Raw genomic sequence first — 13,010 nt, 5'->3', positions numbered from 1 at the left:
AAGAGCAGTTGAACGGAATGGATAGTGTCTTGAAAGGAGGATATAAGATGAACATCAACAAAAGCAAAATGAGGATAATGGAATGTAGTCGAATTAAGTTGGGTGATGCTGAGGGAATTAGATTAGGAAATGAGACACTTAAAGTAGTAAAGGAGTTTTGCTATTTGGGGAGCAAAATAACTGATGATGGTCGAAGTAGAGAGGATATAAAATGTAGACTGGCAATGGCAAGGAAAGTGTTTCTGAAGAAGAGAAATTTGTTAACATCGAGTATAAATTTAAGTGTCAGGAAGTCGTTTCTGAAAGTATTTGTATGGAGTGTAGCCAGGTATGGAAGTGAAACATGGACGATAAATAGTTTGGACAAGAAGAGAACAGAAGCTTTCGAAATGTGGTGCTACAGAAGAATGCTGAAGATTAGATGGGTAGATCACATAACTAACGAGGAGGTATTGAATAGAATTGGAGAGAAGAGAAATTTGTGGCAGTGTGGAGGGTAAAAATCATAGAGGGAGACCAAGAGATGAATTCACTAAGCAGATTCAGATGGATGTAGGTTGCAGTAGTTACTGGGAGATGAAGAAGTTTGCACAGGATAGAGTAGCATGGAGAGCTGCATCATACCAGTATCAGGACTGAAGACCACAACAACAACAACATCCTCTTGCATAATATTCAGTTGCGCCCCTCTTCCCCCTGCCCCCCCTCCCCCCACTACCATCACCCACCCACTTTCCCAGTCTTGATGGTCTCACTCTCCACTATTCACTGTCTCTCAAGCCTCTCTGTTCTTTCTGAGCCCCTGTCTGTACTCCTGATCCCACCCCTAACCCTATCTGCCTATCTGCACACCCTGCCCCCATCCTACCCGATTGCTCCCCACTTTCACATTATTAGCAACATCAATATTTGTATTTGTGTTTCAATTTTTTTAAACTCTGGTTTTCTGAAAATTGGTTACTGTGGCTTCTAAATATTTAGTTGCAAACATTCTGTAAATTGAAATGGCACATAATACAATTTCAACTATTTCTTGATTTCACACTATGTATAGATTGACTTTTCTTTGCTTTTCACTACAACCGAATCTTCAATGTGGTAAGTTACAAGTTTATTTGAAGTTTCATATTGCTTCTTCTGCTCAGCTGCATTTTCCATCTGCTTCCTAGCAGTCATGTGTCTTTGCTGATGTCATCTCCTGTCCTGGGAGGTATTCAGTGATTTCATAGAGCAAGTTTGCCAGCTTCACCCAATCAGTCACCTCAAGCAGAGATATGCCTGTTGCACTACTCTTATTGCTGTTCAGTACATCTGCAAAATAAGGAACTTGTTCCACGCAAATGGCATACTTCGAACTAGTGTAAGACCAAAATAACTGAACAATTTTCCACATGTAGTGCTGAGTTGGATTGTTAGCCAGGTGATGTACAGATATTTGTACATATTTGATGCCGTGTTTTGCTATAAATGCCTCCCATGTGGTTGAAATGAACTACGGTCCATTGTCAGATACGATCCTAGCTAGCCTGGCAACATTGCAAATGTAATCGTTTTCAAGTTCATCAATGATTGTTTTACTGTTTGATTTCCTGAGGGCAAGCAGCTTGATATATTTTGGGAACACTTGACCACTAAAACAACATACCAAAACTTTGGGAAGTAGTCCAAATAAATCCATGGCTAACAGTTCACTTGCCTTGTTGGGGGTGCTTGCTTCCCATTGAGTTCACTGTTATCAATTTCTATGACAAGTCTTTGAGTGGGTATTTGAAATCATCTACCCAACTAGGCCTGTGTGATAATATCTCTACATAATTACACAACATGCTGTTTAGTTTGTCACATTGTGATTCAGAGATATGTTTTATTGATTCTCTTTATGCAAACAAAGCTCCTCACATTCTTCATGCGTAGTAATTATATGGGCTACTTGTGCCTCACCTCTTAATACTTCTTTGGATTGTATTCATTTGTAGCTTCAACCACTGTCAAATTGGAAATATCTTTTTCTATATTTCAATGAAAATAATCAATTATTGATAAATAATTAAATGGACAGATAGAGAATCTACTCACCAAGTGGCGGCAGGGGAACACACACAAAAGGGTTTAATACTTACAAGCTTTTGGAGCCAGTGGCTCCTTTTTCTGGCAGAAGAATTGAAGGGAAGGAGGAGCAGTGAAGGAAATGGACTGGAGAGGTTTAGGGAAAGGGGAGCAGTTCAGAAAAGTCACCCAGAACCCCGTGTCAAGGGGAGACTTACCGGATGGGATGAGAAGAAAACAAACTGTTACGTAAACACTGTTCGGCCTTTCACATTGGCATAACTGCCATCCAATTATCAGTCAGGATGAATGGACATAGGCAGAGGGTGTATACAGGCAACACACAATATCCTGTTGCAGAGCATGCTGTACAACAAGACAATCGTGACCTTGGTGCCCGTTTCACCACACGTGCCATCTGGATTCTTCCCCCAGACACCAGTTTCTCAGAGCTCTGTGGGTCGAAGTTAGCACAACAACATGTCCTTGGTTCTCACACCCACCTGGCCTTAATTTATGTTAATTTCTTCTGTCTCAGCATTTCTTCACAGTAACTACTCCTTTCTTCATTCTATTTTAGTTTTCTACATCTTTCATTTTCTGACTTGACTATTTTTTCCATCCCCCCTCCCATCTCTGTTATATACAATGCACTTAGCTTTTCACTCTTACTAACTCATGCACAATGTTTTAGTAGTAATCTCTGTCATGCATATTACCCTGCCATCCATATTTAAGCTATCAGGTTTTCAAATCTCATCCGGTGCAATCCCCAACACTCAGTCTTTCCTTCTCATCTTGTCCAGTAATTCTCCCCTTACCCAGGGTTCTGGGTGACTTTTCTGAACTGTAACTCTTTCCCTAAACCTCTACAGTCCTTTTCATTCACCCTCTTCCTTTCGTTTCAAGTCTTCTGCTAGCAGTCCCCAAAATCAGTCTTTCCTTCTTATCCCGTCGGCTAAATTTCCGGTGACCTGGGGTTCCCGGTGACTTTTGTGAACTGCACCCCTTTCCCTAAACCTCTCTAGTCCTTTCCCTTCACTCCTCTTCCTTCCCCTTCAACTCTTTTGCCAGAAGAAGGAGTCACTGGTGTCAAAATCTTGTTAAGTTTTGTGTGTTTGTTCCCCTGTCACTGCTTGGTGAGTAGATTTTTTATCCATCCTTTTTCTATATTTTGTATTTCTTTGATACTGCATCAAGAAATTGGTATCTAAAATTATGTCATTCACTTGATGTGGGACAATTAGATAACCTGTATTAAAATCACAAACATCACTTTAAATTCTAATAATGTCCCTCACTCACATCTCCTGCCGCTGTTTTATCCCCCTCCCACCATGAAACATCACAGGTTTTTGTTCCTTTATACTTCACATAAAGGATTCCGTTAAAGATAATACACAACTGCCAGAGTACAGAAATGCCCTATCTTTACCTCATTTGTCTGAATTTTGATGAATAGTTGTACATTCCATAAATATCATTGCCTACAACAGTTTATGTATTTCTTCATCATCACAGAACAATTTATATAAAATCTTGGTCCCTGCTTCACACTTATGTTGCTCCAACTTCCTTGCTACTCAGAACTCATTCTGCTCCCACCAAGCTGGGATAAGCAATTTGTTCATAGCCACATGACTTCAACCAATTGAATTCATGTTCTTCGTTAATACAACCAGCTAGAATCTATGTTACAGTCCAAAGATGTGAGGGTCACCTCACTCCACAGAAACAAAAGTGCAAATACCTTCTTCTGTGGTGCCAAATGCAGGCGCTACAAAATCTGAATTAACATGAAATACATTATTTTCAAGTTCTAATCCTTACAGTGACCCACCATTAACTGTCCCTGTCACCTTTTCCATTAACTACATGCATTACCAGTCTCTGACTGACATACGTGACTCTATCCTGTCCACCTCAAGCATCAATTCTGTAACCTGCTTTCCAATGGATGTGCCTTCAGCTCCGTCACTTTTCATAACACAGCGGACAATATCACTCACATTAATACTGCATCCAATCTCTTTCAATGTCTCCTTAGACCCGATTTTTACATCAGTTAGTTTCCTTCCCCTCTCTGCTTCAGGAAAACAAATTTCCACACTAGTTGCTTCCATCCAGTTCTCAGAAACATATTCTGAATCATTAGATAGCCCATCGGTCTGAGAAACATCTTTAAAATTACAACCATTTTGTACTGATTTCTTCACTCTCCAATGCACATGAATTATCCAGACTTCCCAGAATTGCTTGTTAGTCAAAACTGCGTCAATAGCATATGCCTGTGCTGGTTGCACACTTCTGCATTTATCCTTTTCATAATCCTTTTTCTCATTGGTTTGTTAATCCATTTCAGTTCTAAAAATGCAGAAAATATCTTTAAAATTACAACCATTTTGTACTGATTTCTTCACTCTCCAATGCACATGAATTATCCAGACTTCCCAGAATTGCTTGTTAGTCAAAACTGCGTCAATAGCATATGCCTGTGCTGGTTGCACACTTCTGCATTTATCCTTTTCATAATCCTTTTTCTCATTGGTTTGTTAATCCATTTCAGTTCTAAAAATGCAGAAAATATTAGTTTTCCAACTGCCAGTGCCTGTGATTGTCATCATTTTCTTTCACACTCGTTTCCCAGACTGTTATTGTTACTACCAGTAGACTATGTATTGAAATTCTCTCTCCTCCATGGAGAATTGAATGGGCTGTGTTCACAGCTATTGTGCACTGGAACTGCCTGATTATTCACACATCAGCACATGTCGTTCTCACTACACCCATTACTATCATGTCTGCTCAGAGTTCATATTTCTGTTAAGGCACCATGTTCATATGCATCTGATTTTCTTTTCCACACAAAATTCTTTTATAGTGGCCTGACAATTTCTACATAAAGCCCCACTTAAGAGCTACTTTTGCAGGTGAGTCTGCCTCACATCGTCTTAAAACTTAAGTTTAAAACACCTCATATAAGCCTTATTATCTATAAATTTGTCAGCATTCTAGTTTACCCACAACAAAGTAATAACTAACTAACTAACTCCGTCTACAGGCCGCAAGCGACCCATCGGGACCATCCGACCGCCGTATCAGCCTCAGGTGAGGATGCGGATAGGAGGGGCATGGGGTCAGCACACCGCTCTCCCGGTCGTTAAGACGGTTTTCTTTGACCGGAGCCGCTACTATTCGGTCGAGTAGCTCCTCAATTGGCATCACGAGGCTGAGTGCACCCCGAAAAATGGCAACAGCACGTGGCGGCGGGATGGGGACCCATCCAAGCGCCGGCCACGCCCGACAGCGCTTAACTTCGGTGATCGCACGGGAACCGGTGTATCCACTGTGGCAAGGCCGTTGCCCTCACAACAAAGTAATGCAGTGTTAAATTTGTCAGCATTCTCATTTGCCCATGACAAAGCAATGTCATGCAGGGACCACTTCATTTATCTTATTTTTGCTGCAGCAGACATCTCTGCAGCAAAATTATCATTACAAGCAGCAAGATGATATCTATCCTGTTACATATTTGCCATTCTTGTGCGGACAAAACATAGTACCAAGAAAGTTATCACCTGGCTCAATTGTCCTGACTGACTGCATTATATTTAATAGTGGATGAGTTGCTTCACTCTCATATGTCATTACTAAGGACTGCTCAGCTCCTCTGACCCACAAACACTTACTTAGTAATTGCTTAGTCGGCACCCCCACAATCTCTGCCTGTAGGCAGCTCTGGAAACCAAGTTACAAATACATTTATGCTATCAGTGTAATATTTACCTGTTCTGTCATCTGGGCTATCTCTGCAATGTGGAACTGTTGCTGGCTGGATGTCAGCTGCTTCTGTCACACTCTTCAGTGTCTTTGTATCACTCAAACACATCATACCTGACTTCTGGCATTCACTACACAATTGCTACACAATATGCAACCACTCATAAGCCCCCATGCAAGAGACTTCAACTTAACCTGTGGTGGAGCACTGTGGGATAACCTTACCCCAGCCCAGAGACTCCCCAAGTGGAAGCTAAACCCTTTCTGTGAAACATTTAAAGGCCTATGACATCAGTGTTCTCAGATCAGTATACGTAACAAATATGAATGTGTTTTGGCTGTGCATGGTGTGATATAGCTCTACAACCCATTACTGCAGCCCTGTGGTGACTATACGATATGGTAGCCCTCCACCTCCCATTCATGAAGAAGGTTTCAGATGGGAACTGCAGGGGTCAGACTGAATGTTATGGGTGTCAAAAGGGAGCATTTCACCAAAAAGGCTTCTTGTGGGAAGGCAATGCAACAGTCAGGAGTCGAGTGCTGGAGTGGCCAAGACTGGCCAGGACCTTGTAGAATATTCCAGTACATTATAGAATCTTCCAGAATGTTTGAGAATGTTCCAGAATCTTCCAGAAGGTTCAAGAATGTTCCAGAAAGTTAAAGAATCTTCAAGAAGGTTCAGGAATGTTCTGGAATTCTCCTGAATGTTTGAGAATGTTCTAGAATATTCTTGATGTTCTAAAAAGAAAAGAGTAAGTAAGTGACAGAGTACTTTATTCCAAATTAGGATTTTATTGAATACCTAAGTGGATTTAAGAACACTTAAGAGTATTTTTTAGTATTCAAGAGTATTTTTGCTTGTAAAACAGAGTATTTTTGAGTATTCAAGAGTATTTTTCTTGTGAAATATTAACATTTTTAAGATTTCTTTGAATATTCACATTTACAATGTTCTCGGGTATTCTTGAGTGATCTGTTATGTTTTCAGAAAACAAATGAAACTAAAGACCAAGCAAAGGATCTTGTTCAGACTGGTAGAACTTTATTGGGTTTTGGACTAGTCAACAAGCCCTGAGAGAGAGTGTGGCTCTGCAGTCTTAGTGATGGGTCTTGCACTGCTATACATATGCCTTAATAACAGCACCAGCCACCATAAGTAGGTTTCATCAGGCGAGCACTAATTACATACACAGAGTTTGGCATTTATTGCATAAATAAGTTAAAAAAATATATGGTAACTTAGTGTAAAATGCCAATGACCAAGTCCTGGCTATGTATTAATCCATCAGTGATGTTAATTCACCATCTGCAAAAGTGCATCATGAAATAGAACTATCACTCAGTCAGCAAGACCCTCAGCATATTTGGAGAGGGACTGCTCATCGCAGCAGGTGTGGCAACCATGGATGGCTAGGTGTGTGGAACGGTTGCAGCAGTTGAAATAGATGTATTGTTGGTGCCTAGTAGGTTTGATGTGAATAGAGAAACTGCTGGAATAATCCATGAGTGGAGGTCATTAGAAGGAAAGTAAATTGTTGCGCTGAGGAGTATCAGGTTAACCAAACGTTTGAATATGTGTTGAAGATCTGAAGGAATGTGGATAGGATGTCCTCACATACAGTTTGGATCATGAAGATGCCATTAGTGAATTGGAACCAGGTGAGGGGTTTTGCTTAGGATTCTGGGTTGCTAGGAAGGATCCCTCTGGATGGCCCACGAATTGACTGGCATAGGCTGGTACCATGAGAGTGCCCATAGTTGTACCACAGACTTGTTTATAGGTTATACCTTCAAAGTAAAAGTAATAGAGAGTGAGGATATAGTTGGTCATGGTGGCAGGAAGGAAGTTGTGGATTTATAGTCAGTCTGCCACTGAGAAAGGTACTGTTCTATGGTGACAAGTTCATGGGCATTGGAGATGTTGGTATAGAGGGAAGTGGCAGTGACAGTAATGAGCAGTGTATTGGGTGGTAAAGGAAAGGAACTGTGGAGAATTGCTGGAGGAAATGTTTAAGGCATTTTCTATAAAAAGCTAGGTTACAGGTAATACACTGAAGATGTTTGACAACAAGTGTGGCGCAGTATCCATCCAGTGGGATGTCCTGAGTGGTTGGTTTTATATATTTTAGGAAGCATGTAGAAGGAAGCAGTCCAGAGAGTGCTGAGTCTAACTTCCTTCTCACACCCAGCACTTTTTATGATTTAAGCAATGTCTTGGTCTTACATTTCCAGAAAAAAAACTTTTGACTTTAGAGATAATGACCTTAATCTATTAAAATCTTATTTACCGAACTGTAAGCAGTTTGTCTGTGTTGTCAAAGAAATATCCAGTGTAGTACATGTTAAAGTAAATATTCCACAGGGATCTGTGCTGGGCACATTTTTGTTTCTTATAGTGATTAATAACCTGCCCTCACTGTTGTCATGCCCCTCTGTTGGTGTGTCTCCATTTATTTCAAATTAACCTTTCAGTGCATGGTGGGTAGGAACTATTAACTCACATCTGCATATTTAATAATAATGATTTTTTTTTTAAAAGAAAAAAAGACTTTTAAATGTTCATCATGTAGCCATATGTACAAATTAATTTGTTATGTGAATGTTAAATGACTCGTTCCACATCATTGTTGTTGTTGTTGTTGTTGTTGTGGTCTTCAGTCCTGAGACTGGTTTAATGCAGCTCTCCACGCTACTATATCCTGTGCAAGCTTCTTCATCTCCCAGTACTTACTGCAACCTACATCCTTCTGAATCTGCTTAGTGTATTCCTCTCTTGGTCTCCCCCTATGATTTTTACGACCACGCTGCCCTCCAATGCTAAATTTGTGATACCTTGATGCCTCAGAACATGTCTTACCAACCGGTCCCTTCTTCTTGTCAATTTGTGCCACAAACTCCTCTTCTCCCCAATTCTATTCAATACCTCCTCATTAGTTATGTGATCTACCCATTAATCTTCAGCATTCTTCTGTAGCACCACATTTCGAAAGCTTCTATTCTCTTCTTGTCCAAACTATTTATCGCCCATGTTTCACTTCCATACATGGCTACACTGCATACAAATACTTTCAGAAACGACTTCCTGACACTTAAATTTTTACTCGGTGCTAACAAATTGTCTTCTTCAGAAACGCTTTCCTTGCCATTGCCAGTCTACATTTTATATCCTCTCTACTTTGAACGTCATCAGTTATTTTGCTCCCCAAATAGCAAAACTCATTTAATACTTTAAGTGTCTCATTTCCTAATCTAATTCCTTCAGCATCATCTGACTTAATTTGACTACATTCCATTATCCTCATTTTGCTTTAGTTGATATTCATCTTATATCCTCCTTTGAAGACGCTGTCCACTCCGTTCAGCTGCTCTTCCAAGTCCTTTGCTGTCTCTGACAGAATTACAATGTCATCGTCGAACCTCAAAGTTTTTATTTCTTCTCCGTGGATTTTAATACCTACTCCGAATTTTTCTTTTGTTTCCTTTACTGCTTGCTCAATATACAGATTGAATAACATTGGGGAGAGGCTACAACCCTGTCTCAATCCCTTCCCCGTTCGGTAATTTTCGCATCTGTCAACACCTGCTTTCTTTGGGATTGGAATTATTATATTCTTCTTGAAGTCTGAGGGCATTGCACCTGTCTCATATATCTTGCTCACCAGATGGTAGAGTTTTGTCAGGACTGGCTCTCCCAAGGCTGTCAGTAGTTTTAATGGAATGTTGTCTACTCCTGGGGCCTTGTTTCGCTCAGATCTTTCAGTGCTCTGTCAAACTCTTCATGCAGTATCGTATCTCCCATTTCATCTTCATCTACATCTTCTTCCATTTCCATAATATTGTCCTGAAGAACATCGCCCTTGTATAGACCCTCTATATACTCCTTCCACCTTTCTGCTTTCCCTTCTTTGCTTAGAACTGGGTTTCCTTCTGAGCTCTTGATATTCATACAAGTGGTTCTCTTTTCTCCAAAGGTCTCTTTAATTTTCCTGTAGGCAGTATCTATCTTACCCCTGGTGACATAAGCCTCTACATCCTTACATTTGTCCTCTAGCCATCCCTGCTTAGCCAATTTGCACTTCCTGTCGATCTCATTTTTGAGATGTTTGCAATCCTATTTGCCTGCTTCATTTACTGCGTTTTTATATTTCCTCCTTTCATCAGTTAAATTCAGTATTTCTTCTGTTACCCAAGGATTTCTACTAGCCCTCATCTTTTTACCTACTTGATCCTCTACTGCCTTCACTACTTCATCTCTCAAAGCTACCCATTCTTCTTCTACTGTATTTCTTTCCCCCATGCATGTCAGTTGTTCCCTCATGCTCTCCCTGTAACTCTGTACAACCTCTGGTTTAGTCAGTTTATCCAGGTCCCATTTCCTTAAATTCCCACCTTTTTGCAGTTTCTTCAGTTTTAATCTACAGTTCATAATCAACAGATTGTGGTCAGAGTCCCCATCTGCCCCTGTAAATGTCTTACAATTTAAAACTTGTTTCCTAAATCTCTGTCTTACCATTAGATGATCTTATCTGAAACCTGTCAGGCTTCTTCCATGTATACAATCTTTTTTTTATGATTCTTGAACCACGTGTTAGCTATGATTAAGTTGTGCTCTGTGCAAAATTCTACTACATGGCTTCCTCTTTCATTTCTTCCCCCCAATCCATATTCACCTACTATATTTCCTTCTCTCCCTTTTCCTACTACCGAATTCCAGTCACCCATGACTATTAAACTTTCGTCTCTCTTCACTATCTGAATAATTTCTTTTATTTCGTCACACATTTCTTTAATTTCTCCATCATCTGCAGAGCTAGTTGGCATATATACTTGTACTACTGTAGTAGGCATGGGCTTCGTGTCTATCTTGGCCACAATAATGCATTCACTATGCTGTTTGTAGTAGCTTACCCACACTCCTATTTTTTTATTCATTATTAAACCTACTCCTGCATTACCCCTATTTGATTTTGTATTTATAACCCTGTATTCGCCTGTTCCAAAGTCTTGTTCCTCCTGCCACCGAGCCTCACTAATTCCCACTATATCTAACTTTAACCTATCCATTTCCCTTTCTAAATTTTCTAACCTGCCTGCCCAATTAAGGGATCTGACATTCCATGCTCCAATCCATAGAACGCCAGTTTTCTTTCTCCTGATAACGACGTCCTCTTGAGTAGTCCCCACCCGGAGATTTGAATGGGGGACTATTTTACCTTTGGAATATTTTACCCAAGAGGACGCCATCATCATTTAACCATACAGAAAAGCTGCATGCCCGCGGGAAAAATTACGGCTGTAGTTTCCCCTTGCTTTTAGCCGTTCACAGTACCAGCACAGCAAGGCAGTTTTGGTTAGTGTTACAGGACCAGATCAGTCAATCATCCAGACTGTTGCCCCTGCAACTACTGAAAAGGCTGCTGCCCCTCTTCAGAAACCACATGATTGTCTGGCCTCTCAACAGATACCCCTCAATTGTAGTTGCACCTACAGTACGGCTATCTATATCGCTGAGGCATGCAAGACTCCACACCAACGGCAAGGTCCTTGGTTAAGGGGAAGGCAGGGAGGGGGGGGGGGATACAAGAGGATAGTATTAAGGAAAAGTATGCCAGCAATCTCATCTGCAAGGCAATACAATTAGGGAGATTTTTAAATGTAACACATAAAGAACTGAGCTTTTTGGTTCATTTATGCATGTTTAGGATGTCTAGGAACTTCACATGAAGTTACATTCAATGTGTGCCCATTTATCTCTATTTTGGCAACCTGTACATCATTTTTATTAACCAGGAATAGCATAGTATAGCTTTTTTGGAAGATTAAGATTTAAGTCATTGGCTGTGAATCCACTGTAAGGCTTGGCAAATACTATCCTGGCTGTGTCTCATATTGTGTTTGGGGTAGTGGAAGACAAGATTTCAAGCTGCTAGTATTTTCTATCAATGAAGCCCTCCCAACACTGGGGATCAAACAGACTGTTTGCAGTAGCATTGTAGTAACCATGTTCAATTCTACACTTCATTTTGTTGTTCTTCATTTGAACTGCTTGTGCTACAATGAGGGATGAAGCAGTTCTTTATCATCATGGAAACTACCTACAAATCTACCTTCAAAAACAAAGTTCACAGTCCACAACATGTGAAGAAGAAAATGGCTCTGAGCACTATGGGATTTAACATCTGAGGTCATCAGCCCCTAGAACTTAGAACTATTTAAACCTAACTAACCTAAGGACATCACACACACCCACGCCCGAGGCAGGATTCGAACCTGTGACTGTAGTGGTCGCGCAGTTACAGACTGAAGCGCCTAGAACCACTCGGCCACACCAGTCGGCTGTGAAGAAGATCTATATGTAGCACAAAGTGGGGCACTAGTGGGAGCATTACATCAGGGGGATGGAATCTCTTCTCTCTGTGTTGATGTTAACATGAATTTAGATTTTCTATGTGTCTTGTTGCAAGGTGCACTAAACATCATAAACCTGATCTGTGATGTGCCAAAAATGAAGATATTGGCATTGATAAAAATGTACCATAAAAACTATTTTCTTGGAATTTATTTGGTGCAAATATCATCATTTTTAAATGTACTTTCTGCTTGTTGGATTAACAATTTTCTCCTTTTCAACAATTCTGCAATAAAATATTTAAAATTTCTATGAAATTCAATTTTCTCAGCCAAACATCTTAATGCAACTGTTATAACAATACAAAATAGCATGAAGAAGATGACAAATATGTTCAAAATTCCTTGATGTAAAGATGATTCCTTTGCAAATAAACAAACAGGAGTTCTTTCCCCAACTTTACCAAGCTTGTAATGCAGCACTAATTGCCTTTCACTTTAAAGTTATATTTCAGATTAACAGAACTTTTGTAATTAACAACAGCCATACCTGTAAACAATGTTTGGGATGGTATTGTTCTTTTGGGCTTCAACAATCTGAGTTTCACTTGGATCAATCCCAATGACTGTTTGGAAATATGGTGCCAGTACTTCAGTACTTTGACCTGAACCACAGCCCACATCTACAGCCAGGGCTAAATCAGTAACCTACAAATAATAAAATGAACAAGAGTAATAACAGCAGTCACTAACATGAGAAATAGTACCCATTGTATAGATGTATCATAGAGTGGTCAACAGAAATTGAAGTTTTCAACCTCTTTTGTGTGCCT

General features: G+C 40.1%; 1 protein-coding gene across 11 annotated transcripts in view; it reads right to left on the bottom strand.

The window, feature by feature from the left end:
- Positions 1-13,010, bottom strand: part of LOC126263221 (putative methyltransferase DDB_G0268948) — a 128,272-nt gene that overhangs the window by 16,815 nt on the left and 98,447 nt on the right. For all 11 annotated transcript variants that reach the window (XR_007546867.1, XM_049960306.1, XM_049960304.1 and 8 more), the window contains one exon: positions 12,728-12,885. Coding sequence is in view for 10 of the 11 variants with exons in the window: in XM_049960306.1 (XP_049816263.1) it covers positions 12,728-12,885 (158 nt within the window). In the remaining variant the exon portion in view is untranslated. The remainder of the gene's footprint in view (positions 1-12,727; positions 12,886-13,010) is intronic.

Source organism: Schistocerca nitens, chromosome 6 (assembly GCF_023898315.1).
Source record: "Schistocerca nitens isolate TAMUIC-IGC-003100 chromosome 6, iqSchNite1.1, whole genome shotgun sequence".
NCBI classification, from domain to species: domain Eukaryota; kingdom Metazoa; phylum Arthropoda; class Insecta; order Orthoptera; family Acrididae; genus Schistocerca; species Schistocerca nitens.
Note: the sequence above shows the minus strand (reverse complement) of the source record. Positions and strands in the feature narration are given on the sequence as shown.